Source organism: Xiphophorus couchianus, chromosome 18 (assembly GCF_001444195.1).
Source record: "Xiphophorus couchianus chromosome 18, X_couchianus-1.0, whole genome shotgun sequence".
Classification (NCBI taxonomy): domain Eukaryota; kingdom Metazoa; phylum Chordata; class Actinopteri; order Cyprinodontiformes; family Poeciliidae; genus Xiphophorus; species Xiphophorus couchianus.
The window spans coordinates 18,501,162-18,529,034 of record NC_040245.1 but is presented as its reverse complement, the minus strand read 5'-3'; the positions used below and the strand labels follow the sequence as shown (position 1 = coordinate 18,529,034).

General features: G+C 38.9%; 2 protein-coding genes across 6 annotated transcripts in view; both read right to left on the bottom strand.

Annotated features, from left to right (window-relative positions):
* Positions 1–4: 4 nt before the first annotated feature.
* On the bottom strand, positions 5–10,535 carry LOC114162057 (NACHT and WD repeat domain-containing protein 2). 2 transcript variants are annotated; one of them, XM_028045808.1, is made up of 10 exons: positions 10,303–10,535; positions 10,101–10,189; positions 9,268–9,375; positions 7,972–8,169; positions 7,560–7,698; positions 6,812–6,960; positions 6,268–6,627; positions 6,047–6,148; positions 4,818–5,616; positions 5–4,419 (listed from the first exon to the last, which is right to left on the bottom strand). In XM_028045808.1, exons 1-10 carry the CDS (start codon positions 10,388–10,390, stop codon positions 1,313–1,315), a joined length of 5,139 nt encoding a protein of 1,712 aa, XP_027901609.1. In that variant the 5' UTR covers positions 10,391–10,535; the 3' UTR covers positions 5–1,312. The 2 variants fall into 2 exon arrangements, with proteins under 2 accessions (XP_027901609.1, XP_027901610.1); XM_028045809.1 differs by having other exon boundaries at positions 7,560–7,695.
* A 292-nt stretch (positions 10,536–10,827) lies between these two features.
* fchsd2 (FCH and double SH3 domains 2) overlaps positions 10,828–27,873 on the bottom strand; it is a 65,721-nt gene continuing 48,675 nt past the window's right edge. For 2 of the 4 annotated variants that reach the window (XM_028045451.1, XM_028045452.1), the window contains 10 exons: positions 26,800–26,889; positions 26,549–26,611; positions 19,703–19,837; positions 19,540–19,623; positions 19,256–19,433; positions 17,710–17,790; positions 16,691–16,911; positions 15,300–15,492; positions 15,105–15,202; positions 10,828–14,657 (listed from right to left, as the gene is read on the bottom strand). In XM_028045451.1, coding sequence (XP_027901252.1) covers positions 14,565–14,657; positions 15,105–15,202; positions 15,300–15,492; positions 16,691–16,911; positions 17,710–17,790; positions 19,256–19,433; positions 19,540–19,623; positions 19,703–19,837; positions 26,549–26,611; positions 26,800–26,889 — 1,236 coding nt within the window. In that variant the 3' untranslated portion in view covers positions 10,828–14,564. The remainder of the gene's footprint in view (positions 14,658–15,104; positions 15,203–15,299; positions 15,493–16,690; positions 16,912–17,709; positions 17,791–19,255; positions 19,434–19,539; positions 19,624–19,702; positions 19,838–26,548; positions 26,612–26,799; positions 26,890–27,873) is intronic. The other 2 variants (XM_028045453.1, XM_028045454.1) reach the window with 1 other exon arrangement.

Below are 27,873 nucleotides of genomic sequence, written 5' to 3'. Positions count from 1 at the left end.
GACTCCTCTTGTAAGTGCGTTAGGAAAATATTATTCCACTATCGTAGTCCTTTTGAAAACAGTGGCACACTCTGGATTAGGTAAAAGATCCAATTCAATGTGATAATTATATTCAGCTTTATAGTTTATTTTCAAAAAAGAAATAACTTTAAACTGTAGTACGAGCTCATGAAGGTACGTGAAGGCAGCACCAGTGTATATACATAACGTTTCTGCTTTATGTAGTAACTTCCTACTGTAACTTCCTACAGTAAATGTTCCTACAGTAAATGTAGGAAGTTACTGTCATCATCACCAAATTATTAAATGTTTTTTAAACACTTTTTTGATCGATAGACAGACAGAAAGACAGATGTTTTATGATAATTTTTAATCTAATGAAATACTGCAAAAAGCATGATCATATCAAATACAACTGCATTTAGGCAAAATGAAACTGAACAAATTCAAACTGAGAGTTGCATTTAGCTTAAATGCACTACAGAGAGAAGACAATTGTGTTCCTTCACTGTCCTCCCATTTTACATCAGTCAGTATTATAAACATAATTTCTATTTGCTAAAACAAAGAATGAGAGAGAATTTTTTTCAACAACAAAAGAAATGTATTCTTTAAATTCATTCATTTACTTAAACTAAAATTACTAAGCAATTTGAAAAAGTCCAGAGGAATTGTAAGGTACTAATAGGTCATTTGGTACCAATATCAATTTCCCAGAGATTAACATTTTTGATGTAATCAAATTGTTGATTACATTTTGATTTTGCTTTTGTGTCTTCCTGTGTCTTTTGCTTTTGTCCCAGGACAAAAGCAAAAGACACATGAAGCTTCTAGTTGAAGTTAGTAAGATAGTAACATTATCCATTGTACTGACCTGGACCAATATTGGATAAAAGGACACTCAGTGAGGAAGAAAACACACACAAACACACAAGAAGAAAAATAGATTACAGTTTTCAGTTGCATCCTGGCCCAGGGACATTAGAAACAATGTTAAAACATTATTTATATTAATTAAATTTTCTAAGACCAAAAACTATAATAAGACCTAACATGCAATAAGGCATAATGTGCTTTCAAACACTATATAAGAAAATTAATAACAGTTTTAAATTTCTGGTTGTCAAAGTGGTTACAAAACATCTTCTTGATGACTACAAATTAACCCATTTAATTTAAAAGGTCCCATGTCAGATGGATCCCTATTGAAAAAACTAGATATGGTAACAGGAAAAAATTTACAAAACAGGTGAAGGGCAAAAAAGACCTGCAGTCATTTTGTTTACACTGTATGTAAGCAGATACAGTAGGCTCATGACCAGGTAATATTGGGTTTTGACTGATAAAAACACCTTATAGGTTCGCTGTCAAAGGGACATTTTATTGGTTCTGATTTTAAAATTTCTCTGTCCCAGACTAACTCGTTATCAATTGTAGCATCAGAAACAAAGAACACACCTAAAGACCCATCCTCATAACCCACAAACACGCCTTGCTGCTTGCTAACAGTCAGGGCTGACGGATTCTTATGCAGATGTACGCTTCCTATTCTCTCTCTGTCCGAAAGCCGCACGACTGTAAGGATGAGCTTAGAGTGCAGGTAGCATGCACAGCTCTGCTCCTGGCTACTTGGGTTGCATACATACACAACATAGCACCCAGTTTTGTCCAAGCAAGCCTTGATGACAGGTCCCTCAGCTTTCAAGGAGCACAACCTGACCCGAGATAGATCTAAGAAGTTAATGGAGTTATGATCAATGGACAGCAGTGCATAGTTCCCATCAGGCAACATTTGAAAGTCTTGTGGCTGACAGTGAAACCTACGTGGCAGCTGAAAGTGCCGGCATACCGTCTCCTCTGACAGCTTCCAGGTGTACACCGCTCCAGAGGCAGTCAGCACCACCACAAAGTTCGGATGGTCTAAAAGACACTGGAAAGCAACAACATGCTCTGAGTTTTCCACACATGAGAAGCGCTTACTGATTGAACCAGACCACAGGCTGGCAGCCAGTAGGTCTCCATTGCAGAGGCCAACAAGAAAGGTCCCCTCAGCTGATACTTGTGCGTCTGACAGGTACTGATGAATGTTGCACACAATAGCTCCATGTGGCAACTTCCAAACATGAGAGAGGCCATGCTTAGAAATGCTCACTCCAAATTTACTACTGGGAGTGATCAGCACATCTGCAGCACTGCCGCCGTTGATACGGGCAATGTTCTCACCTGTTTCTGTCTGCCAGACGTAAATTTCCCCTGCAGAGAGAGAGAGAAGGTGGCTGTTGTTTGGAGAAAGCTGTATTTTTTCCACATCGCCGGCATGCAGGAAGGTAAATTGTGGAAATCCAACATCTAAACTCCACCTCCAGACATTCTCTGACCCATCTGTGGTGTAGAAGCATTTTCCTGTTTGCTCCACTGCCATGCCTTTAACTTCACTCCTCATTTTTGTTGCTTTACCTGCAGCATTGATCATCTCTGAGTCCCAGACTGTCAGACATCCATCATGACTCACGCAAACAATATCTGAGGCTGTTTTGATTAGCGAGAGGGGCTGTCTGTTTGTTTCTAAAGAAAGGACACAATCACCGGTGCTGACCCTCCACACCAAGATTATTGTGAAATGGTCCAACAAAGCCAGGAAAAGGTGTCCATCCAGGGAGAGCACCGCTTGAGAAAAGGCTTTCCCTTGCGGAGCCAAGAACTGGTCCCACATCTCCCAGTTAAATGTATTCCACAATGTCACCTGGTGAATTTGACACACCAAAAGAGTGCTGGTGGCTTTGGAATAATCTGTGTTGAGAATACTGGAAGACTTACCCTGATTGAAGTTTTCTTTGAGAAGTTTGGGTGCTTGTTTTTTATCAGCAACATCCCACAAGGCTACACTCCCACTCCTGTCCACACATGCAATTTCTTGTTCCTCTTCACAGAGGATTATCTGCATAATTGCACTGTTGGTTGAGTTTAAACAGGTGCCAAGAAGACGGCTGGTTGTCAGATCAAATATTGACACTGTGCCGTCCTCTTGTCCACAGTAAAGGCTGAAACTCCTGAAGGAGGCAACCAAACAGATAACAGAGCTCTCACACTCAAAACGAGTAGAAGTATTGTTGGCAATATCAAACACACTGAAAAATCTCTCCTTTTTCCTCCAGATGCATATAATTTCCTGACATGAGATGAATCCTTCAATTGTACTCAGAGTTTGACTTGACTCAGACTCTGGTTTCATAGATTCCTTCACCTCTATAAGACTCTGTGGATTTGCCCCGTCCCACACAAAGAGTTTGCTGCATTGAGTGGAAAGCAATAGGAATTTGCAGTTACTTTTAACTCCTGCAAACTTTAACTCCTGTTGATCCTGGATAAGTGATAGCTTGTAAAAATCACAAATTGAACCCTCCCAAATCCAGGCAGAACCATCATCCATGACCTCTGCCACAACATCACATTCTGTACATGCAATTTCTGCGACTCTGGTTGTTCTGGTTTTAATATTGGGTCCTACATAGCAAATGGGGAGAATGGAAGAGGGAGTGGGACAAAGTACCAATTCAACTCCTTTTCCCTTCTTCTTCCTGTACTGTCTGATGTCTCTTATGTATCCCTCAAAGGCAGGAAAAACATCCAGGTAAGGGAGGAGGTTTGTCTCCATCACTTCAGGCAGTTGCAGGGGTGAGCTCTGCAAGAAGCAAGCAGAGGACTTTAATGTGCTTGCTATAAGCCATTTTTCTCTTAAAAACTTTCTTGAGCCTTCATACGCCTTTAACATGGCTACCAGATCACTTAGCATGTCACCTTGAACCATGGCTTGATGAAACCCTAAAGACATTAACAACTCAAGTTCCAGTTCTTCCAACCTCCCACTTTGTTCCAAATGATGTGGCAACTCTAGGATCTTTCTCATGTTTACCCGACAAACATCTTCAGTAACAGGGAAAATAAATGGTTGACTCACTTGTTCATGTTCTGGTTCAGATGCAAGACTTACAACAAATGGTTTTTTATTTCTACCAACCCGTCTTCCACTGAAATAGTCCGCCATCTCTGAATGGATTTTCCTCCTCACTCCGTGAGTGCCCAGATATCTTTTAGTCACGACAAGCTTGAAATGCCGGCTCACCCAAAACAGAACCTGAAAATCAGCGATTGGCCGCTTGATTAGAAAGTTTTTCAAATCCATAAGAAGCCTCTCAACGTCAACCTGTGAAATTGGTCCTCCACATTCAGCTGGGCTGTCATAATTATAGGACAGCAGATCCACAATCTCCGACTCACAGAGGCCAGTCCTGGAGAGGGAGACATATGAGGTCAAACGAGCCATCAGGGACGAGCCGTGCTTCTGTTCCAAGTGATCCAAGAGAGCTGAAATAGACGAATGGACGCCATCCGGGAGAGACGATTCGTTCACATCTGAATCTGATAAGAAAAGACAAATTAGATATAAAATGTTTTCACTGCTGGTACTAATGTAGATGCAAGAACACCCCATGAACAGTACATTAAGCAACATAAATTGTCATTTGTGTACAAAGCCTGAAAGAAATTACAACTAAATAATTTGCTGAAATCTTTCAATGACAAAATCATTGAGAAGAAAAATATGGTTTTAAAGTGCATATGCACAAAACACAGAAAAGCTGATGCATATTTCTATTTATTAGGTAAACTTTAGAATAATTTCCATAACATCTTTAAAATTTTCAGTTCTTCGGTTTGTGAAATCCTATCAAGAACAAACTACATATTACATAAAAAAACATATTCAACAGGGTGCCGTTTTCTGTAGGAACAGGTAGCTTTTGTTTTAGTCATACCAGAGTGCCACAGTGAAGTGTGTGCATGTAGGAGTCGGACATAGAGAGGCAGAGAGCAGGAGGTCAGCGCCTGGTTCACCAGCGCTTGTTGTCCTGATGTCACCTTTCTTCCTGAACTGTTTAGTAGCGATTCCAAAAGCTTCGCACACTGTTTCCTGTCCTCTGATTGGAGCTGTATAGAAGCACATCCACTCTGCTCCTCACTGTCGTCATCTGATGCAGAGGAAGAACGACTGCCTTGCTGGGGATAGTGTAGCTTGATGGCTTGCAGGAGACCTGTTCTGCTGGAGGAGACTGTGATAATGAGTTTGACAGCATCCGGGAGCGGGGAAGGGATGCTGCTGATAATCTGAGCACCAACGTTGTTTTCCAGTTGATCCAAGCCATCGAGGATGAGAACAAGAGGATGTTTTGCGGAAGGAAGTTGGGTTAGAATGAACACAAGATGCTCTTCAAGTTCAGACAGAGATACATCCACTTTTATGATGCTAGAATCGAGTCCTTGAGAATCTGGTGTTTCACAGAAACCTGGGTCACTATCACAGATCTGTTTTCCATGGTGGCAGTCGTTGTGAGGATCCACAGCAGATATTGAGGTGTAGTTAGTCTTACAGCTGCACTCATTTGGGTTTTTGCAGGGCCAGGACTCAGGCTGCAGCTGGCTGAGTGACTGCTCCTCATATTTGTGAGCCATCTGGTGACAGATACTGGAGAGCAGATGCTTAGGAGATGTACTGAATGAAAGGTTGCAAAAACAGCTGATCACCACTGGATCACAGTCTGGTAGCCAAACCTTGATCTGTGGAACAGAAAACTTGTTTATTACTAAAAATCAACATTGTTCTCTTGAATTCAGGTCTGGTTTTGTTTTATTATTTACGTTAAAATTTAACATGACAAAAAATCTTGACAAGAATTCTTGTGACACATAAAACCGGGATTCAGTTTGAGATCTGAAAAGCAGTTTATGTTAAGTTGCATCAACATTTTTCTCTTAAAACATTATTAAATAGTTAAACCTAAAATGGCAAATATCTACCACAGTGTAAAAATTATAGTAAAAGAAAAAAAAAATTGTTTCACCAAAATATAAATTATGTTAAACTTAAACAACTTAACAAAGACTATTCTTTTCATATGGACTAAATGTATTTCCTATTATTTCGTGAAGCAAATTAAAATATATTTGTCTCCTCTTGGAATCACGTTTCATTTCACTGTCCACTGACCTGTTCAGCGCAGTGTGCGATTAACACAGTCTTCCCTGTGCACGGTCCTCCACTCACCACTAGTGGGCGCTGTTGATCCATGCCTTTCACATAAGCACTGATCTACAACCAAAAAGAGGAAAAAGCAGACTGAAGCATCATTTGGCATCAGGTTACATATTACATTACAGTATGACAACAACCACAATAATGAAACATGCAACAAAAAATTTAATCCTCACCTTTTCCTCCTCTGGCAGAATAATTTTGTAAAACTGAGCCAGGATGCAGCACAGCTGCTCCTGCTCGGCCCGCTCTCTGGATGGGGCATCAATAACATGAGCTTGCCCTCTGACCTGAGGAATGTTCAAGCTGTCAGTCAACGCCATGAGGTCTGAGAAAACCTGCTGGCACAAAGAGTCTGCGTAGGCCTGCCTCCTGGCTGTGGTGTAGCCGTGGCGGCGGTCACACTCGGTGGTGGTGGTGTAGAGGATAAGTTGGCGGGAAGTGAGCAGAGCAGGGAGGAAGCTGTCACACAGCTGTGATAATAACTCAGATGGAGTGGGCACTGTCTTCAAAACAGTCTGCTCACACGGGTCAGCCTGCAAATTTAAATAAAAGAAATAAAGGACATAAAGGAAAATCAACCCCTGTCGCATTTGTACGTTGGTCAACATTTAAAATTTCACTTATGTTTTGATTTAACTTTGAACTATAATGTTTTGATACCGCCACTAAAAATATATGAGATCTTTCTGAAATATCTCCTTTTAGATAAATTCTTACCTTCAATGCTGGCTGCAGCTTTGTGTTTCTCTGCTGTTTTCCTCTTTCTCCATCTGCATTGACGACCTTGTGAACGTAGATCATACATCTGTTGATAATGTCCAGAACAGGGCAGTTTTCCAGAGCAAACCGAAGATCTGAATCAAGAGCTAGAGACAAAAATAAAACACCAGAACCAGGTATATTCAGCTCAGGATGGCATTCTCTTAAAATTTATTTTAAATTCTGCAAAGCACAATTGGTTAAATTTAATACCTGTAAAACAAAAAAAAGCAGCTTCTGTGCTTTGTTGGCATCTAAAGCAGACCAAGTTTAGGAATCACAGCTTTAGCACAAAATGCTGATTTCAAGATGACTAAAGAACAAAAATGCTGTGAATTGGTTCTTTTTAAAAACAGGTGTGAGTAACTCAAATACTGACAGATGAAATGTTAAAGCCACTGACTGACATTACTTATCAAATATGAAATCTGCAGTTTATGGAAACAACATGGAAAAATTAGTGTGTTACTAGAAATGTAATTTTATTTTTATGTTTTTACACCCTGAAGACACTTTGAAAATGTGAGACTATTACCAAAGTCCCAGAATATTCTGGGGAGGATCATGTCTTTGTACAAGACACGTCTTGGATGCCCCACAAAGTTTAAGGTAAGGTCAGGGATCCCACAGGCTGCCATGATTGCAGACTCTGTACACAATTCACAAATCTTTCAGAATAAAATAGTTCTTTTGTTGTTGTTTTTACCTGATCTGTAGAAGACTTGGGCTCTCTCTGCACTCATATGTCTGCTCTGGACACACAGACTCACGGCCGTCTGCAACACCTTCCTCAAATCTTCATCACACAACATGTTATTCTCCGTTTCTCCCGTCTCTTCTCTCTGCTGAGCAAAAACACTTTGATATTTAAAATTTTTAAAGTTATGACTGACTTCTATATTTTCCTGCACTATATTTTATTCTATATTTTACACCTACACTAAAATATTTTGTCTCTTTTGAAAAGGCTTATCGTTAAACACAGTAAGATTAATTTTCACATGTATGTGTGAACAGATGTATATCTAAACACTTTCCTGATTAAAAAAATAAAATAAAATCCTATCATGTAATTAAAGTTAGCCACACAACAAATTAAATAGGTTGACCATAATCACCAGAGGACTGCAGATGGATTTCACGGCAGGCGTCAGGTGGTAGGAAGGAGGAACGGCGTTCTCATCTCTCTGGTACGCCCTCTCCAGCTGTCGGGTGCCCACGCCCGCCTGTTGGCTCTCCTGCAGCAGCAGCTGGAACTCCGACACCTCCACCTGGGTGGGCAGACAGGCTGGTCCATACTGGTGTCCAACTAGAGCCTGTAGCACCAACATGTGGACACAAAGCAATAGCAGTCAAAGGAGTGAAAACTCTTTTACTGTGAATCTACGATTAGGATGAGCTTCTTTTTTTTTTTTAGCTTTGTAAAATCATTTATAGCAGAGTTTTCTGTCACAACATTTTGAATAAATAAGTAGTCTGAGGCTATATTGTATTGTACAATTCTATTTTAAACAGCCATTTACTTAATCGTCTTTAATTTAATCAAGCACTTACTCTGAGTGGAGTTATATTTGTTTATTTTTTTATTTTAAAAGGTAATAGTTTAGTTGTTTTCTCTTACAGGGGCAGTATTATATACTTTTCAGTCACATAGTGCCATTTTATAACACAATCAAGTAACTATGTTACCTTTAGTTGTTATAAACATGCTGTTTGTATCAAACACAACTTAAAAGAAATTTGACTTCACAATTTTATGCCTTAAAATTGGCGTCTGTCTCTTTCTGACCCTCAGCCTACAGCACGTCATAACCAATGCTCCTTCATCATGCCGTTTACAACTGTTCTTAGGTGTGCTGGACTGAGAATATTTTGTAAGAAGAGCTCAGCAGGTGTGCAGTTCCATCAGGTCTTTGATAATCACTGCTGCTGCTAGTCGAGAGGAGCTAAGTGGGGGAAGGGTGCTCTGTGAGGCAGAAGCTCATCTTGGAGACTGCAGCTCCAAGGAGAAACTTCAAGAAAACAGGCCGCGCTTTGCGAGAGCAAGCGTTTAGGCACCCCCAAATGGCTGCTATGGGAACTGAAGAGATTTCTTAAACATGCATGAAAGAATCAAAGTAATGCTCCAAGTTTGTTTTTGATGAGGGAAAAACATTATAGTATATCCTAAAGCTCGAAAAATTTGATTTATATAATACCCCCCTTTAGTCCATAATTGAACAGGCATACATTGAGATAAAATCATGACCAAAGCATTGATCCTTGTTCTGATGAAACCCCAGCTTTAAGCTCAAGTAATGAAGCTACCTAATTATAGTAGTCCTTTAGTTTAGAGCTCCTAATGCTTGTGGGAGTGAGCTTTGATCTCAATATTCAGCATGCATTTAGTTTCTCTTCAGTGCAGTTTCACTCACCAGTAAAAACGGTCCAGCTGAGTTCTTTCTGCACTCTTCAATTAGCTGCTGCCTGGTGTTTGTATCTGGCCAACAATTAGGATCGCTGGACTCAAATGGGTCGATCAGCTGCAGAAGCAAACCCACACATACAGTAAAACGACATAAAAGACATAACTGGGAGTTGATGCAGAAAACTTCATTAGAAGCATCTACCGCAAACAACCAAGAAACGGCTGAATGATATATGATGTTTGTGTTTGCGCCTAATTACACAAACTGCTGAATAGAATGAGTTTCACAATGGACTTGTCCGGGGGGGGTGACTTAACACACACAAAGCACGCAGTGCAGTCATGTTGCAGCTGCTCACTGTCTTTGTTGTCATTAGTGATTAAGTGAAGGTAAGCAGAATTGATTGTACCTTCACAGGAGTGGCTTCAGGCAGGGAATACAAATAAATAAATAAATAAAAATAAGATACAATCATGAAGCTGGTAATAATCACTTGCAGCTCTTTTATTTTTCCCACTGCTTGGGCCCAGTTACTACATAAAATTTACACCTCAAGTTTCATGCTTTTTAGTTGACTGATGGAAACTTAATTAATGGCAACAGTTTTAATTTGATCCCAAACATTAAAGGAATAGATGTACATTTCTGCAAAATAAGAAGAGGAACAAACAGCAAACGCAGACATAAAGTATTACATTTCTTCTATCTAAAAAAAAAAAAAAACAATTTACAAAATAACTGGTGTACAGTTAAAGTTTGTGTTCTTAGTCACAGAATAATATTCTTCATAGCTGTTGTGTTTTCAGTGCAGTGAGACTGATTCAGAGCCGGGTACTCACCCTGACATCTAGTGCCAGTAAGCTCCTACAGTGCTCTCTAAACCTGGGAAACACTTTCTCTCTGAGAGCTCTTCGCTCGATCACGCTGTCTGACATGCAACATAAACACAAACAGGAATCACTTGTAACCAAGTAAAAATAAAGGTACTAATTGACAAAATGCTCAGATTAGAGTAGATTTATAAATATGTAAAAACAGTACCTTCTGGATTGGAGCACAAATAGATTTTGACAGAGGATGAGCCACAGCAGGAATATGAAGAGTGCCAGCCTTTTCCTTTGGAGGGCATGCCTGGTCTATGTCCTTCAAATGGAATAAAAATAGAGAGTAAAACTATTTCTGAGAATATAATAAGCGACCTAACTAGCACGTCGATTCCTCTCTTCTGAGCTGGCGGTCCTTTGTCGCCTCCAGTGAGGAAACTCTGGCCTTTGGTTTCTCTTGCAGACTGTGATATCCTGACCACGCCCACTTCTGCAAATGTTTCAGTTTTTACATTTGCACCCAAGTGTGAATCTGCACAATTCATATTACTTCTCATTTTGCTGCGGGAACACCCAAATTCTGAAAACTACGTAGAATTTTATTCATGCTTACATTGTGGAAATTGTTTTGACAATAAAATAAGAAGCAAATCATTTAAAAGTTTGAGTCTTTTTAATATTTTTTTTACATATTCAAACATTGAACCCATCCATGCAATTATTCAAACAAATCAGACAAAAGTGTTTTAAACATTTTTTTATTAATTAACTTTTGTACACAATAAATACAAACTCTATTTTTGTACAGCCAATATTAATACGATGAAAGACTTTTGCGCCTGTTCTCATTACTGTCACAACGGCAACAGTCTATGAAGGGAGAAGGCCAGTTTGTTTCACCGCATCACTGATACTAGCGGGCTGCGCTGCTCCGAATCAGATATATAGAATCATATAAAAACATAGAAAAAACACAAAGTAACAAATATCTCAACCCTGGAGCAGATAAAAGAGACTGTCAAAAGAAGGAGAGCTAGGCATGTTCAAGGTGGCGACTAGCAAATAAAAAGTCAAACGTTGCACCACTCTAAATCTGAAGATTTCAATAACAGCTCTGAAAACCATTGTAGGGAGATTTCAGAGAGAACAAGGGGAGCCGGCTGATATGCTAATGTTTTGGTATATCCCTCCCATCACCTTTATCTGCTTTATAAAAAAGGAAACCAGTTAAGCTGAACCCAGATCTTACTGGAAGAGGTTTGTCTTCCCACTAGAGCTTCAGTTAACATGAAAATGTACTCACCTTTGGAAGATTACTGATAATAATTTTCACTAAGAGAAATCAAAACACATATACTGCCAATTGTCTTCCTTTTCTGGAACCATATAGGACAAAAAAAAGTTTTGTGCTGCAATTGTGCTGCGAAGAGGTGTTGGATTGTGGAGCTTTACAGTTCAATAAACCCATTAAACCAAATTGGGCATTTATCCTCACAGTGTGTTTCAAAGAGGGACTTTTAAAGCTGTAATATTTTTTGAACAGTCAGAGGTTTCCTGCTTCGGGTCAGTTTGCCTCATAGGCACCCCATTTTTCACCACTAAATATCAGTTTATTTATCTCGACAGTAAATGTAATTTGATGACTTAATGATTTATAAAAAATATATATATAATAATTACATGTATAATGTAATGGTTTTGTATATTTTTTATGTGTATATATTTCACACTATATCCTATTTCTGCTAATTGTGGTTCAGTTCAAAATTATATTAAATCACTGGTTGTTGAACTGGGTACAAAATCATGCAAAACAATGAAAACTGCAAACATATTTAAGGCGTAAAGGGAAAAATGACCAGCTCCCATTATCCCAAGAGTCCAAAAAACACACCAAATGAGATTACAAAAAGTCATCTCTTCTGAAGAGTGTATCATTGTTTTAAGCATCAGTCACCCTTAATTAAAGACCATCTAGAGAGTCAGTATGAAAAGATGAAACTCGTATGTCTGCATGTGTCGCTACAATTGCCTATAAGAGTCGTCTCTAACCATGCTGATGCTAGAAGAGGGTACTGCTACTTTCCAGGGAAGGTACCAATAAATAAAAGTGCTACTACGCCCTTTAGGGAAGGACTTTTAAAGGCATGAATAGTAAATGACGAGGGGTATTTATTTACTTTGAGTACAAAAAAACCTACCACAAATTAGTACTCGGCTCCATTTGCATTATTTTTAGTCCTGTGACCAAAATCATGTCAAGTAAACATGGATGAATGTTGAAGCTGAACAGATGAAGAAAAGCAACGCAACATGAGTTGTGATCTCTAATGAAGAAAACTTCAGTCTTTGTTTCTGGCCCTAAACAGTTTTTAAAGTTTCAAACAAATGTTTTTTTTTTGTTTTTTTTGCTAGCACATAGTGAATACCAACAGATTCGGTGCGTTTCAAAGCACCAGCAACTTTCCTCGATCAGTCATTTAAAAGGAAAACCACACAGCGCACAGAATGAGAGAAGATATAACAACTCGTGTGTGTAATATATTGTAACTGTATGAATGTATATTATAGCCACTGATTCACACCGACTGCCCAATGACAGAACAAAGGTTGAGAGGAGAGACAGGAAGCAGAGACAGGAGGAGAGGTGAGCACAAGAAAAGAGAGGATCCAGCCTCCCTCGGCTCTTGTTTCTCCTCCTCTCTCTCCTTCCGTCTCTCCTTCCTGCTGTTATTTACAACACCCTTTTCAGTACATGATGAAGATAAAACTTCCACTACATATCAGACAGGGTATTCCATTCAGTTCAGTTAGTCTATATGAAACCATGTGCATAAACATTCCTATGACAACAGTAATGTACTGTACTAATACACATTAAATACGTATAATGATAATGACTATATATGGCGCGAGAGAGAGGCCGGAAGTAAACCCACCGTCTGGGTTTTCTGTCCACGTCCCTCAGCCCTGCTCTGCACTTTGAAACACCCCGACAAAAAGTTGACTTTTTTCTTTATCCCCCCTCACATCTCCTCTTTTTTCTTTTTTATAACAGAGCCTCAAAACTTGCAAAACATCAGACGCGGTCCCTGAGAAAAGGCGGGAAAACATGTATTGTGTTCATTTTCAGCCTATAAGGATGAATTAAAATGGGTGGGCTTATCATACAATGACTACTAATAAATTAATTTCAAAAGTAAGACTTGGCTGCACACAAGTTGGTGTGGCCTTCACACGGTCAGAAGTATCACAAACTGGTTCGCCAACGGGACAAACTGTTGGCTAGCATTATTTCCCCTTCGGAAAGTCCTGACCTCGATCCGTCTGAAAACGTACGGGGCATCTTCAAAGCTGGATCCGAACCTGGAAGCCAACCAATTTAAAGACCCTCTATGTTTTCTGCCAAGAGGAGTCGTTCAATATCAAACCACAATTATATCAGAAGTTTGTTGATGGTCATTAAAAGAACACAGTTAAACTCTCTAGTGGGATATTTAGTCAAATATTTCTAGGGTTAAATGTATACGTGAGCTGGTATGTGCACTGTTGCACATAAAGACAGAATACTTGTGTTTTTGAGGCACATTCCTTTTTTCATTGTTTAATTTTCTCAGTATGTTGTCACAATCATTTCATGAGAAGACAATTGCTTATTCCAACAAACTCAAACTTGTGCACCAACTTTCTGTTTGAAAAAAAGAAAAATCACTAGAATTGTTCCACCTCGGAAAGAAAAAGTCGCTTAAACTCATTGTTAATAAAGGCCAAAAACTAACATGATATCATGTTCACGGTAAATGTCCGTTAACCTTTTGTTATAACTATCAGTACTCAGACTGTTTGGTGACCTAAAGCTCGTCCAGATGACTGAGTTAATCTCAATTTGTAGTTTTTTGGTGAGCTTTAAATATACCTGAAAATAAATTTTAATAGTGTGATAAATATCTCAAGCTGTATGTTTTGCTTGACTTTTTAAATATTTTGCCGGTTTTGGGCTCTGAGATGTTGCTGATGCTCCAGGATTTAGAGTCCTGAAGGGGTTTAGAAAGTGCAGAGGAGAAGAACTGCCTTACATATCTTGCGAGCTTCAAAAGGCCCCATCAATAAGTGTTCCCCATCTCTCCTTCCTCTCTTCAGCCCGCTCTAACTTGCTGTGTGAGGCGACGTTTTAAGGCCAGACTGGAAGGACGGGTCTGAGGGGGCCAAAAGAACGCAATGCTGCACTTCATTAGGGGGCTAAAATGGAGCTGATTAAATTGGACACGCCAAGCATTACCCCGGCTCCCTGCTCCTTCTCTTCCTCGGCTCGGGGATGAGAGAAGATGCAGAGCGTCCGGCAGTGTCAGTGTGGTTCGATCGAATTAACTTCTCATCGCTTCATTTGCGCTCGCATCAGTCCAGAGCGAGTTCACGCTCACTGCATCAAGGTCTGCTTCCGTCTTTTGTGCAACGTCATCAACCTGCCAGGCTCGTCCGTCACACCAGGGTGATCTCCACTTCCTCCGTCTTGTCGCTTTTCTCATGCGGTCGCCTAGGTTGCTGTTTGGGTGGAGGCGGAGCGGCTCGCACCTGCAGCACAACGAAACGAATTAAAGTTAGAAGAAACGCCGAGGTAATCACACAGAAGGCTAACTTTTCCAAAAACAAATATATTTCCGATTTATCTTCTTTTCTGCCTTTCTTAAGTTTTACGTTATTAATGAAAAACCAAATCATTTAAACCTTGTGTGGGATCACTTTTTCTTTTACAACAAATGTTAGGCATACAAATTTAATATTTGATTCATATTAACACTATTGCAAGTAATTGTGTCACATTATACATTGCAAAACATTTGCTGGGCTGGTGTACATAATCCACCTGCCCAAAGAGCAGATCATTTTTAAATAAATACTGTTTATTTGGTTGTGAAATTAAAACTGTGAGGAAAACATTATTGAAGAAATACTTTTAAAGATTTATCATCCAAAAAACGTGAACATATGAATGACATCCTGGATGTCTTTGATACCGACCGGCCGTAGTTTACCCGGCCCGCCTCCTTCAGCTGTGAATCGTAGAGGCTGAGTCTGAGGAAATCCTGGAGACACTGGACTCCTGCCAGAGCTTTGATCTACACACGGACAAAAATACAGCATCAGAAAAGCTCTCCACCCGGCCATCTCTCTCAGTCGATATGGTGTTTGAAGAAAGTTTTGAGTCAATCTCACTGTGAGAGGACAACTGTCCCTTGTGTGAGGAGGCCGGCAGAGGAAGCTTGTGCTCCCCGTTGAGTGCAGTGGAGGGGGATCGCGGCAGAGGAGGGGGGGTGGAGGTCTCCGGGCTGGTGAAAGGGCTGATGGGAGGTTGTTCATACAGAGGCAAAGGCGGCAGGGAAGATGGCAACTTTGAAGATGGAGAAATCTAAAATAAACAAGTGACAGAAGGGCAGAGTTAAAGGGACGTCTCCAAATAGTTCTGTAAGCACTAAATTTATAAGACATGATATATTAATAAAACAGACTTAAGTACAAAGTAATTACGGTAGTTGAAGCTCATTCTTGCCTGTCTTAAAATTAACTTCAGTCGTCATTTTGTTCAATTGCAGAGAACCAAAGAAAAGATTATATCACATGAACTAATGGAATCCATCGGATAAATACTCAGTTGGTATCATTTATTAAAAACAAAAATAAATTGTACAGCAAGAAGTTATTCTTTCATTGACAGAGTACAGCAACCTACACATTTATAGCTGGCGTTGATATTACATAAAAAGTCTTTTTTTTTTTATGTATCAGGACATAAGGAACTGATCTTGATCTTGCTGAGATGGTGTGGGGTGACTTGAAACGGGCTGAACAAAAAACCCCTGAAACATCTCAGAATGGGGCAAGTTTTAGAGACGAACAGATGACTACAAGAAACCTCTCACTGAGTTAATAAAGGACAAAGAGGTAAGACTAGCTACTAAAAGGTGGGGTATTTATTTCTATTTATTTTAAAAAAACAGATTATTTTGGTGCTCACCTGTAATTAAATTACTTCGGTTTCCAGAGAAGATTAACCGTTGATAAGTGAAACTTTCTGGCAGTGTTCTAAATTTCTCGCATCACTAACTCCACAGTATATAAGCCGTTAACTAAACCACTTCTACATTACCCAACCACATTACCTCATGTAACACTTAAAAGTAACAAAAACCTCTTATGTTTGGTCTACAGCCTCAAAGGAAGGGAGAGGCTACATCCTTCCTGTTGCCAAACTTCTAATCGGGCAGCGCTTGGTGCCACAGATAAGGACATTTTTCTCTAATTACAAAGCCGGATTTTGATGTACCAGGAACGCAACTATTCCACTTCACTGTTTGTGAACTCTGCTGGCAGATTAGCTGGAGAACAGACAGGAAGGGAGAGCGGGAGGGTCCTGGTACAAAGTGGCACAGCATATACATTCCTTCCCAGCCCTGAGGATAGCGCTGAATGTGCAGCTCAGGCATTGATTATCTATGAAGCTCAATTCCATCGCTGCTTCCCATGGTTTCCCTCTGAGATTCCTCCATCTGGACATAGAAGGGTCAACCTCTGTTATCTGTGAGGCAATTCCCTGTGTGTTGCCGTACCTGTGGGTCATTCAGGGCTCCGCCACTCGTCTCCCCGTTCTCAGTCAGATCCTCCACCAGCACGGAGGGGAACACCCCAACCCTGCCGTTCAGCTCGCCCTCCCAGAAGCCGTCGTCCGTCTGAGTATCGCGGTTCAGCAGGCGGATCACGGCGCCCTCGGAAAAGGAGAGCTCCTCATCCGCCTGGCCTTCGTAATCGTAAAGCGCACGGACGTACGCGGCTACAAACAGACAAAGAGAAAACAACAAGGACAGGCAGGAAAGCAATCAGTGTCACTCAGAGGGACTAATTATTCTCAATAAAATATATTTCCTTGTCTGCTTTGCTCCTTGTTATGAAGAAAACTGTACACCCGGCTGGAGAGGCAGAGATAAACGACACAGACAGCAGTAAGGATAATAATGAGATGGGTTTTCCTCAGGCGTTTGTTTTAAACATGCAGATGGAGCCGACACAAGCAGGAAGCAAAGCATGAGAGACTTCTAGAATAAAACAGGAAACACATGTAAACAAAGCAGTTTACGTGTTTTTAGCGGAAGAACACGAGTACTTGGTTTTTGAAATATGTTTCAACAAATACAGATCTGAAAGGTGTGGCCTGCATTTGCATCTTCAGTTTATTTTCTTCCACCACCTTTTGCTGAAATTACAGGTGCAAACTCTTTTGGGGCTTGTTCCCTCCAGTTTTGTACTTCTAGAGATGTATTTACAAAATACATCATGCTCAGAGAGCATCCCTGAACAGCAACTGCCACAGATAAACAATTGGATTTAGGTCTGGACTTTGACTAGGCCATTCTAACATACTTATTAACATATTAACATGCTTTAATATGAATCATTCTATTATAGTTCTGGCTGTATGTTACTCCATTTGTGCTGTCATTTTCCATTTTGTTTGTTCTCGTCTAAGCCCTTCTTCCACATATCAAAACTTTGCGACTTCTTATGACTTTCTTCTTGCCATTCTTCCATTAGAGCATGACTAACAGGTTGTCTTGTCAGTAGAATCTCATACCTGATAGGTGAATCTGCAGCTCCTCCAGAAGTACCATGGTTCTCTTGCCTGCCTCTCTGATTAATGCTGTCCTTGTCAGCCCTGTCAGTTTAGATCAGAGGTGTTCATTTGTGGCAATGAGATTCATTTTGTGAGGCCCCTGACCTCAGCTCAAGAATGGTACAAATTTGGAGCGGATGCAGATGGACACCTTATGTAATATTTTTTAGAATGAGATTTTCAAGTACAAATGTATCTAATTTTAAATGAAAAATGAGAAGTATAAAACATTAAACGTGTTTAGTTTCTTTTCATCTTACTGTGATAGTGAGAACCAGAAACATCCAGCAGATTTTTAATCGCACACTCATTTACTGAAACTGAATACAGTACAGTACAAAAAAAAAATACAATAAGTTGCTTTTCTCCTTTTTATTTCTGGGAATAGGCTGAAAGCATTTTCCAGACCAACAAAATTGAAAACATTTGGGCCACAAAATTATGAAATTGCATAAATTTCTTTAATTCAGCAAACATCTATTCTGTTTTTATTTTTTAACTTTGTTTCATTGAAATACTGCATGTTATTTAATGCATGTTTATTGTCTAGCAAATGAAAAGATAAAAATGAACTTAAAGATATTTTGCGTTTTTCAGTTCTCACCTAAAAGTTCAAAGTAACTCAAAGTATCATTTTAGTGAATTCTTCTCACTCTAAGGTCACTGAGTGCTTTCAACTTGCTGATTTTGGCCCACCGTGGTTTAGGGACCACAGGTTTAGGTGGATTTTCAGATTATTGCAGGTTTGCAGTTCTGCAATTTCATTTTGAGACGATCAACTGAACCACACTTTATGGGATATCAAGAGCCAGAGGCATTGTTTTACAGACTAACACCACCTTAAACATCTCCACAGCTTTATCTCTGACCTGTCTGCTGTGGTACTTGAACTTCATGATGCCGTATTGTACTAATGCTCTCAAACAAACATCTTTGGCCTTCAAAGAAAGGTTTACAATGAGCTTAAATTACACATAGATGTAACATATTTACTAATTAGTATACTTTTAAATTCAATAGATTTAGGGTAGGAAAAAAGGGCAGAAAACAAATGGATGGATAAAGAATGCTATAATTTTTCTTCCACTTGACAATTATACACTACTTTGCAGTGGTCTGTTGCATAAAACCCAGTAAACATCAACACAGTTTGTAGTTATAGTGGCAAAATGTAAAAAATAAAAAGTTTACCCAGTATGAATATTTCTGCAAGCACTCTAGATTAGTCTGATTTAGGCCATAATTTGCTTAAACTACTTTTTCTTTAAATTGAAATTCTTTAAATGTTAATAGGTTTTGCTTAATTTCTTTTAATTTATAACTAACTGCCAGATCATTTAGCCCAGTTTGTGTTTTCTTCATCTGGATTCCAGAAAAGCAATAAATACAACACATACTCAGGGATAAAAAAATAAAATAAAAATAAAACACAAAATACTTTAAAGTGATACAAGTGGAACTGACTAATGGCAATGATCTGATACCTTTAGCTCCCTAGAATACGTACTGTTTGTGTCTCCGTTGATGCAGCCAGAGTGCAGCTCCGGTTCGGTTGAATTAGAGGAGGTGTGTGATCGAGCGTCCAGCGTGGCCAGGGACTGGAGCATGCTCAGCAGGCTGTTGGAAGTCGGGAACTGGAGGTATTTTTCCGGCACATAGCCCACTTGACCCGTCTTGTTGCGTGCCTGGGAAAGACAAGCAGGATAAGAATCCATTTAGGAAGGTAGAGCCTGCTTCAGCTCCTCCATGTTACTGAGAGGCGTGCGCAGGGGTGTGTGTGTGTGTGAATACCTTGACCCAGTCCTCCATGTCTCCATCCTCAATGACCTCCAACATCTCCTGTTCGTCAATGGTTAACTCATCTGGCTGAGATGCCTGCAGGGAAGACCAAGAATGAGATAAATATAAAGATAAAAGTATAGCAGTCAATAAGTGTCTCTGTGCTGTTTTCTACCTTGTAGGAGTAGAGCACTTTGCAGGTTAGCGGGTAGTTGCGGAGGGTTCCCGAGGGACTGGAACTGCTGTCGTCAAAGACCTCCATGTTCTCCTCACACTCCTCTCCCTCTTCACGCTCCAAGTCCACTGTACCCTTTTGACACACAAAGACCGTGTCAGAACCTGGGATAAAGCAAGGAGGAACTTGACGAACAAGTTTCTCTCGCTGTTGAATAGCTAAAAAAATGTGCTGTGCTCTGAATCAAACATCCAGGTGTAAAAACACAAGTTCAATTTAACATGTCACTAAGAACTTTACCTATTCTGGCCTCAGAAACAACCCCATAAAGATGATCCATCACCATTTATTCCTGCTGAGATTCTGCTCTGTAGCTTTTAGAAACAGGTGCTGATCCCCCGCTGTCTGATATAACACAGCCCCTCCATGTGTTTCCCAGCTCACATGAACATCACATGATCCCAGCTAATGGAAAGATCCACCACACACAGAGTGAGCCAACTTAGGTCAATAACAATAGATTGTGTATGCAGGGGTGTGTGGGTGTGTGTGTTTGCTTTTGGGTGATTGTGTTTAGACAACACATTTCTGTTGACACGGTAAACTCTGCACCAGTGCAGAACAAAACTCATGTGTGTTTTGTACATGGATTAATCTCCAGCACTGATCTCCTGAACAGAGAAGTTCATGTCCAACCCTCAGGTGTGGTCTGAAGGAATGAAACAAACAGAAAAGGCACAAAGCTTTCCACTGTCAATGGTTAAGAAAAATACTTACAGTTGATCATTTTGTTGTATTTACTGTTGATCTTATCTTTTCACTTAAACCAGCTGTTAAAGATCCTTCTAGGATAGGTAAACACTGTGATACCGACGTCAAATTGTTTTGATCTGTGTCTCCTATCAAATGGACAGTAATAATAAAAAAAAGCTACATAATGTTTAAAAGAATTTGACATTCTAAAGTGACGTGAAATACATTTACACTACATTTCACAAGAACATGGTCTACATTAGTATCAGTATTGTATCAGTATTGCAGGCTCTCCTGTATCGACGTTGCATGTCAGCAGGTCAATGTCAGTATTGGGCAGTGCTCTGGGAAAAATCACAACACACTCTGACTGTATTACCTAAAGCAGCCAATATAGTCTCTTTCACTGGAAACATCATTATAAAGGCTAAATAACACTTCAGATCAACATATTGCACACAAACTAAAAAAAAAACACAGTTTTAAGAACCTTGAACAAAAAAGGACTATGACAAAAAAAAAAAAGAGAGAGAAACAAGAACCTGTGAAGTCTATTTGATGCAAAACGATGATGAAGGATTTTATTTATTTGGAGGTAATAATACTGGCTGACAGAAGGAGTTTAAGTAACACTCTCTTTTGAACCAAACCATGTTTGGCATGAATCCAGCAAGCACATTTTTCTGGCTAAAACACAGAGCATATGAAGTTTCTGTGATTAAGCAATTTTTTGGAACAACTTTACAATAATTGCTTTTTTATCTGATCAATTTTCACAGCAAGCTAGACTCAATGCAAATTTCTACAGCAACCATTAAGATTTATGACAAGAACATGAGATACTTCATTTTTTATCAAACAAGCTCTGGCTTTGAAGCTCCACCAATCAGGTTTTTCCAGTCAAATTTCTTTTTTTCCCACATCTGAGATAGCAATATAGATCTTTTGCCTCTAGTGGCCTTTCTTCAATAGTGAAGTGGCAGAAAAACAAGTTGTGAGAGAGAGGGGAAAACATGAGGTCAACAGGTCAGGACTCAAACCAATGATGGCTGAGTAGAGGACTGACGTCTCTGTACATGGGTCGTGTGTTTTAATCCTGCGCAACGACCATGCCATGGTAATATAGATTTTTTTGAAGCGTATACAATAGAGTCTTTAAATTTAAAAGACTCTATTGTAATCCATAGTAATAATTAAATTATCCCCATCTATTAATCAGAACCTTTATGTGATGTTTTTATTTCAAATGTGCCACAACATACATGCTGTTGGTTAATGCTTTATGTGCTGCAAAAATGTTTTTAGTATTGGACACGCCGATCAGATTAGAGCCCATTATTGAAATCTGGCTGGCTGACTGGTGGATCGGAGACTGACATGCACTCTGCAAGTTCAGATGTAACACACTTGACTGAAGGAGATAATGTTTTTAACTATACTCTAAACATTTAGAGCCAATTTATTCTCCTTGGATGTGGAAGACTTTTTAAACCACTGACAGAAACCACACTATAAAGAGGAAGTTACAGATGAAGAAGAGAGGAGGGAAGTTCTGGCTGTGATAAAGCATAACCTGATGTCCAGTTATTTATCGAGGACATATTTTGGTGTCTGCAAGTTTGTTGTGTTAGATTACTTTTATCTACTCTGTAAAGTGGATTAAAAACAAACAAACAAAGAAACCAGCAGCTCTGTCTGTGAGACAGATCCAATTCCAACTCTGAAGCAAAAAATCCAGCATGTATTTCAGTAATAACCGGATAAAAATCACCCATCAGATCTCAGTGTTGCAAGTGGTGCTGCTGAGAGCAAGACCAATGGCAGCTTTTATTGGTCTTGGAGGTAATAACTATGAAAGTTATGTTGTAATGAAGGCAGTGCCTGCTTGAGAGACTTGTGGGTTTGTGCCTCGCAATGTACATTTCAAAATGTGTGGCTCGATCCCGTGAGGTATGCCTTTTGTTGGCATTTCAAGTAACCATGGCGAAGTAATTAGAGGAAAACGAGCCAAATTAAAAAAACAAAACAAAAAAAACTCCTAACTGACAGTGTTTTGTGTCAGGCTCAAAACAGAGATAGAACTTTGTCCGCCCCTCTGTCTCACTCACACATGACAGTTTTCAGAGAGGATTAATTACCATAGAAATAGAACACTGAGGAGAGCAGAGAACTACAGAGATGGCTGAGCAGAATTTTATAACTACAGTGACGCCACCTTCAGAAAAGCAAAAAAAAGTAAGTGACATATGACTTATGAAACTTGATGCTCCTAAACAGACAATAACTTTGGGCTGTCAAAATAAGAGCGTAACATCTTATATTTTTTGACCAATAACAATATTTGTTGTTAATCTGTTGCTAAGATATGAGGGCAATTTCTGGTAACCAAGCGCCATGAAGTAAACATAGATTTTTACTTTTGCAAAATTTACCAACTCTAAATTTGTTGTGCCTAAGCAGATAAGCAGTATTTCAAAACAACTTCTGTTTTATAAACAATAATATTCCTTGTTATTAATTTGGTGTTATGAAAGGAGCGTGTTTTTCTGGTAACGAACTGCCACAAAGTATTAATCAGATTTTTACTTTTGTGCTGAGTGTCTGTTTTATAAGATATTTACCATCAATCACAAAAAAGAAAAACATTTTCACTTCTCTGCAAGATTCACCAACTGCAGAATTTTTTATATAAGATAAGTAGTATTTCAAAAGAGCAGAGGAAATCTTAAGTTTTTTTTAAAGAATAATATTTGTTGTTGATCTGTTGCTAAGAGATGAGGGCAATTTCTGGTAACCAAGTGCCACGAAGGAAACATCTGACTTTTTACTTCAGCAAAATTTACCAACTGTAAATGTGTTGTGTCTACGCAGATAAGCAGCATTTCAAAAGAACTTATGTTTTATGAACAATAATATTACTTGTTATTAATTTGGTGTTAAGAGATGAGCGTTTTTTTCTGGTAACAAACTGCCACAAAGTATAAATCAGATTTTTACATTTGTGATGAATGTCTATTTTATAATATATTCACCACCAATGACAAAAATAAAAACTAAAAAATTATCTTTTCTAAGAGATGAGCGAGTTTCCTGGTAATCAAGTGCCAGGAAATAAACATATGATTTTCACTTTTCCGAAATCTGCCAACTCGAAATTTGTTGTGTCTAAGCAGATAAGCAGTATTTCAAAAGAGCTTGTTTTATAAACAATAATATTCCTTGCTATTAATTTGGTGTTAAGAAAGGAGCATGTAACGAACTGCCACAAAGTATAAATCAGATTTTTACTTTTGTGTTAAATGTCTGTTTTATAATATACAGTATTTACCACCAATGACCAAACATAAAACATTTTCACTTTTCTGCAAGATTCGTCAACTGCAAAATTCTTAGTATAAGATAAGTAGTATTTCAAAAGAGCAGAGGAAATCTTATGTTTTTTGAACAATAACAATATTTGGTGTTGATCTGTTGCTAAGAGATGAGCGAGTTTCCTGGTAACCGAGCGCCACAAAGTAAACATAGATTTTTACTTTTGCAAAATTTACCAACTCTAAATTTGTTGTGTTTAAGCAGATAAGCAGTATTTCAAAAGAGCTTATGTTTTATTAACAATAATAATATGGGTACTTGTTATTAATTTGGTGTTAAGAGAGGAGCGTTTCTTTCTGGTAAGTAACTGCAACAAAGTATAAATCAGATTTTTACTTTTGTGTTGAGTGTCTATTTTATAATATAAATACCACCAATGACCAAACAGAAAACATTTTCACTTTTCTGCAAGATTCACCAACTGCAGAATTCTTAGTGTAAGATAAGTAGTATTTCAAAAGAGCAGAGGAAATATTATGTTTTTTAAACAATAATATTTGTTGTTGATCTGTTGCTAAGAGATGAGGGCGATTTCTGGTAACAAAGTGCTCACGGAACCTTTTTAGAAGTGTTTTAGATGTTTTAGAGCAAAGCATCAAAGAGATATATTAGAAAGGCCTAGTCAAAGTTCAAACCTAAAACTGCTGAAAAACAATCTTTAACAAATCTGTAATATTAGGAAGAAATGGTCAGTCATACCTGAATTGACTTGGGAACTTTAAGTCATACAACTTTTCAGCTTTTACTTGCAATGGTAACTATACACAGCTCTTGTCTATCATAAAATCTCCCAAAAAATACATCGCAATTTTATAAAATGTGAAAACGTCTAAGAGGTATGAATACATCAGCAGGATACTGTTAATCAGACAACATTTGTAGTGTACTTTATGATACAGTTACATAAAACAATCTATTTAATATTAGCAGATTACTTGGAAGTACTCTGAAACTGTCACACAGTTAGACTGTAACTCAGTGCAATGTTTAGGGTCAGGCAGGATGGATTTTGCAGCATATAGTGGCATTATGTTGTTCTCTTGTTTTCTTCACCCCTGCATCCGGTTTCAGTTCAGCGTTATCACTGTGTTGCTACCTTCACCTCACCGCTCCCTCTCTGCATCTCATCACACCACTTCTCTCGTTCTTTGTCATGCTTCAGTAATTGTCTCCTCACCGCTCTTCCATTGCAGCGCACAACTCCACCTATTGTCCACACTTCTTTCCATTTATCTCCTGCAAGATTCCTCCCTCCCTCTCGCTGTGTTTTCTCTGTTCTCCTTACATCCCAATGTCTCACCCTCTTCCTCTCTGCTGATAGCTGCAATATCCTGTGAGCAGAATGCCAAATGATTCCCACAGAGCAGGCAGACTACGCTTTAGTCACCTTGACTGACAGATGCAGACACGTCCATTGAAGAAAAAAAAAAAAACACAAAATTTCTCTACGGGATAATTCTTCTAGTACTTACTTCAAAGTAAAGCTAATGTGAAAACCCTAACAGTTTTGTCATATGCAGTGAAAAAAAAACACTCCACTGTAGACTGTACTGATTGTTTTTAAATGTAGTTAATCAATCAATCTTTATTTCAGACACAAAAGAGGTCCATAGTAAAACAAAAAGAATAAAAAAACAAAAAGAAACATGACAGTCACTGAGCCACAAATAAATGATGACGCCAATGTTTCCACAATCTTGAGAAAAATCTCGCTGTACTAAAAACAGGGTTTACTAAAATTGCTATTATATTATTGTATGACACGGATAATCTACACATACATTTATACATGAGATTCCTGAGCGCAGCTGCACATGTGGGAACAGCGTTATGTGCAAACATGTGCAAACATTAAAAAGAAACCCTGCACTTTTAGATTAATTCAGTTTGTTGACTAAAAAATATGCAAAAAGATAAACATCCGAAAATGTAGCTTTTCTTGATGTTGCCTTGCTGGAGGAAAATGACACAATGTCAAGATCTGACGATGAAGCATCATCTCTTAAATGAAATACGCTGTTCAGATACTATGGAGTTAATTTACAATCTCTTATTTTCTAAACAAAATGATGCCAGTTTGCCTTGAAAAGCCATAAATTATACTGTACATGTGACAGACTGGCGATCTGTCCAGGGTGCACCCTGCCTCTCGCCCAAAACGTTCACTGGAGAGAGACACCAGCACCCCTCCAAACCCCAATAGGGAGAAGGGAGTACAGAAAATGGATGGATGGATGGATCAATGGACATATTGTACAAAAAAATGCTTTTAAGGTTTTGGATTAATTGAAATGGAACTGCCTTACAAATGTAGTTAATATAGTAAAAGAAAAAAAAAGGACTTTCAAAACTATTTCTTTGAAGCTGACTGAAAAAAATAGAGCTATATGTACAAAGTAAAATTTTACTGAAAGAACAAAACCATCTCCTAGGCTGCACAGAACAGTGTTTTTTTTATTTTGTCTAATATTTTTTATAACCTTTAACTTTTAGTATTGTAGTACTTTTGTGTGGATGTGCATTGCACTGTGTTCTAATAAAGGTGTTAAAAATAAATATTAATTAAAAATTACTATTAACATCTGTGCAGTCATAAAGTAGTTGGATCTGCCAAGTCCTTTCACAGTTTTAACATTTTAGAAATAAACTCCCTATTTTATAACAAAAGGTTCAAACATGCTGATTTGGAGCAACACAGAGAGTGAGGGGGAAGTGTCTCACCGACAGTGAGGGATCGTGGGTAGTGTAGGTGGCCCAGCGTTCATTTTCCAGCTCCTCCATCACCTACAGCATGCACAGAGAGAGACAAACAGGGACACACACACTCACTGAAAAGGTCTTGATAAAACACACATACAGCACCCTATATTTCACACTTAATTTAACAACTCAGGCAGTGAGAAGGTGAAGCACATGCACGCAGACATCTTGTGTGTTTTTCACACCTCCGGAAAAAAACCCCAATCACAAACCTGGTTCATTGCACTCTTCAGCCAGGTATCTACAGCCACTCCAACTTGCCGCAAAAGGTCCAATCGAGCCTCAGCTTTCAACTTTATTGTCTTTGGAGAAAGAAGTGATGAAAAAGGTAAAACATATTTCAGTTTCTGCTGAATTATTTTCTGTTTTGGTAGTGTTCCCCCTAAGTGGAAACTGTGAATTAATTTTACCTCAAAAGTGATACATTTGTCCCATGTTGTGACCTTTATAAGAAATCATACTTGCCAGTTTCTTTTAATGCGCTGTAAACACTGAGCGCTCTAAATGAGAGAATGCAATAACGCTGGAACAGCCAGCTGAGTGATTGATGGTTTTCACATGAAGGAGGTTCTTCCATCTTTGATCCTTTCTCCTCAGTTTCGGTTTCTCTCACCTGTTTTTTTTATCAATTTACTCTTTTGTTTCCAGCTTCTTTCCTCTCCCTCTAATGCTGACAGAGCAGACGGATAGCTGATAGGCTAATAGCACAGGGAACTTAAGTCAGACTCGCTTACTTTAATCAATAGAGACATGCTCCACTGAAGTGTACTGCTTTTTTCTATTACCAGCAATGAACACCAGATGAAAAAGACCATAGTTGGCTCACTCTACTAGACCCCAAAGATACAAAATTGATAGGAAAAGTTGAAACATCGTCTCTTACACTGCCTTATGCTGCTGCTTTAGAGAGCTATCAGGAGTGCATCATTAGCATAGCTTAATAGAAGCAGCTAGCAGTGGGAGTGATCGCTGGTGGGCAGGCAGCTTCAAGTCAGACAATCAGTCTGGCTGAGGAGCGTTAATCGATGCAATCATCACTGAAAGAAAGTGGAAAACTAGATGGAACGATAGACCAGGGGAGAGTGGCTGCAGGAGAAAAATACAACTGAAGACAATACATGGTAACCAACAGGGACATCAGGACAGAGGACTGTAAATGTGGGCAGAATTCAGGTGAATTCTAAACCTGAAGGGAAAACCTCAAATGACATAAATGCACAGATACACTAACCTATGAAATGGAAGCTTTTTGTGTGTAAGTTAATGTACATAGGCACTAGTCTTTT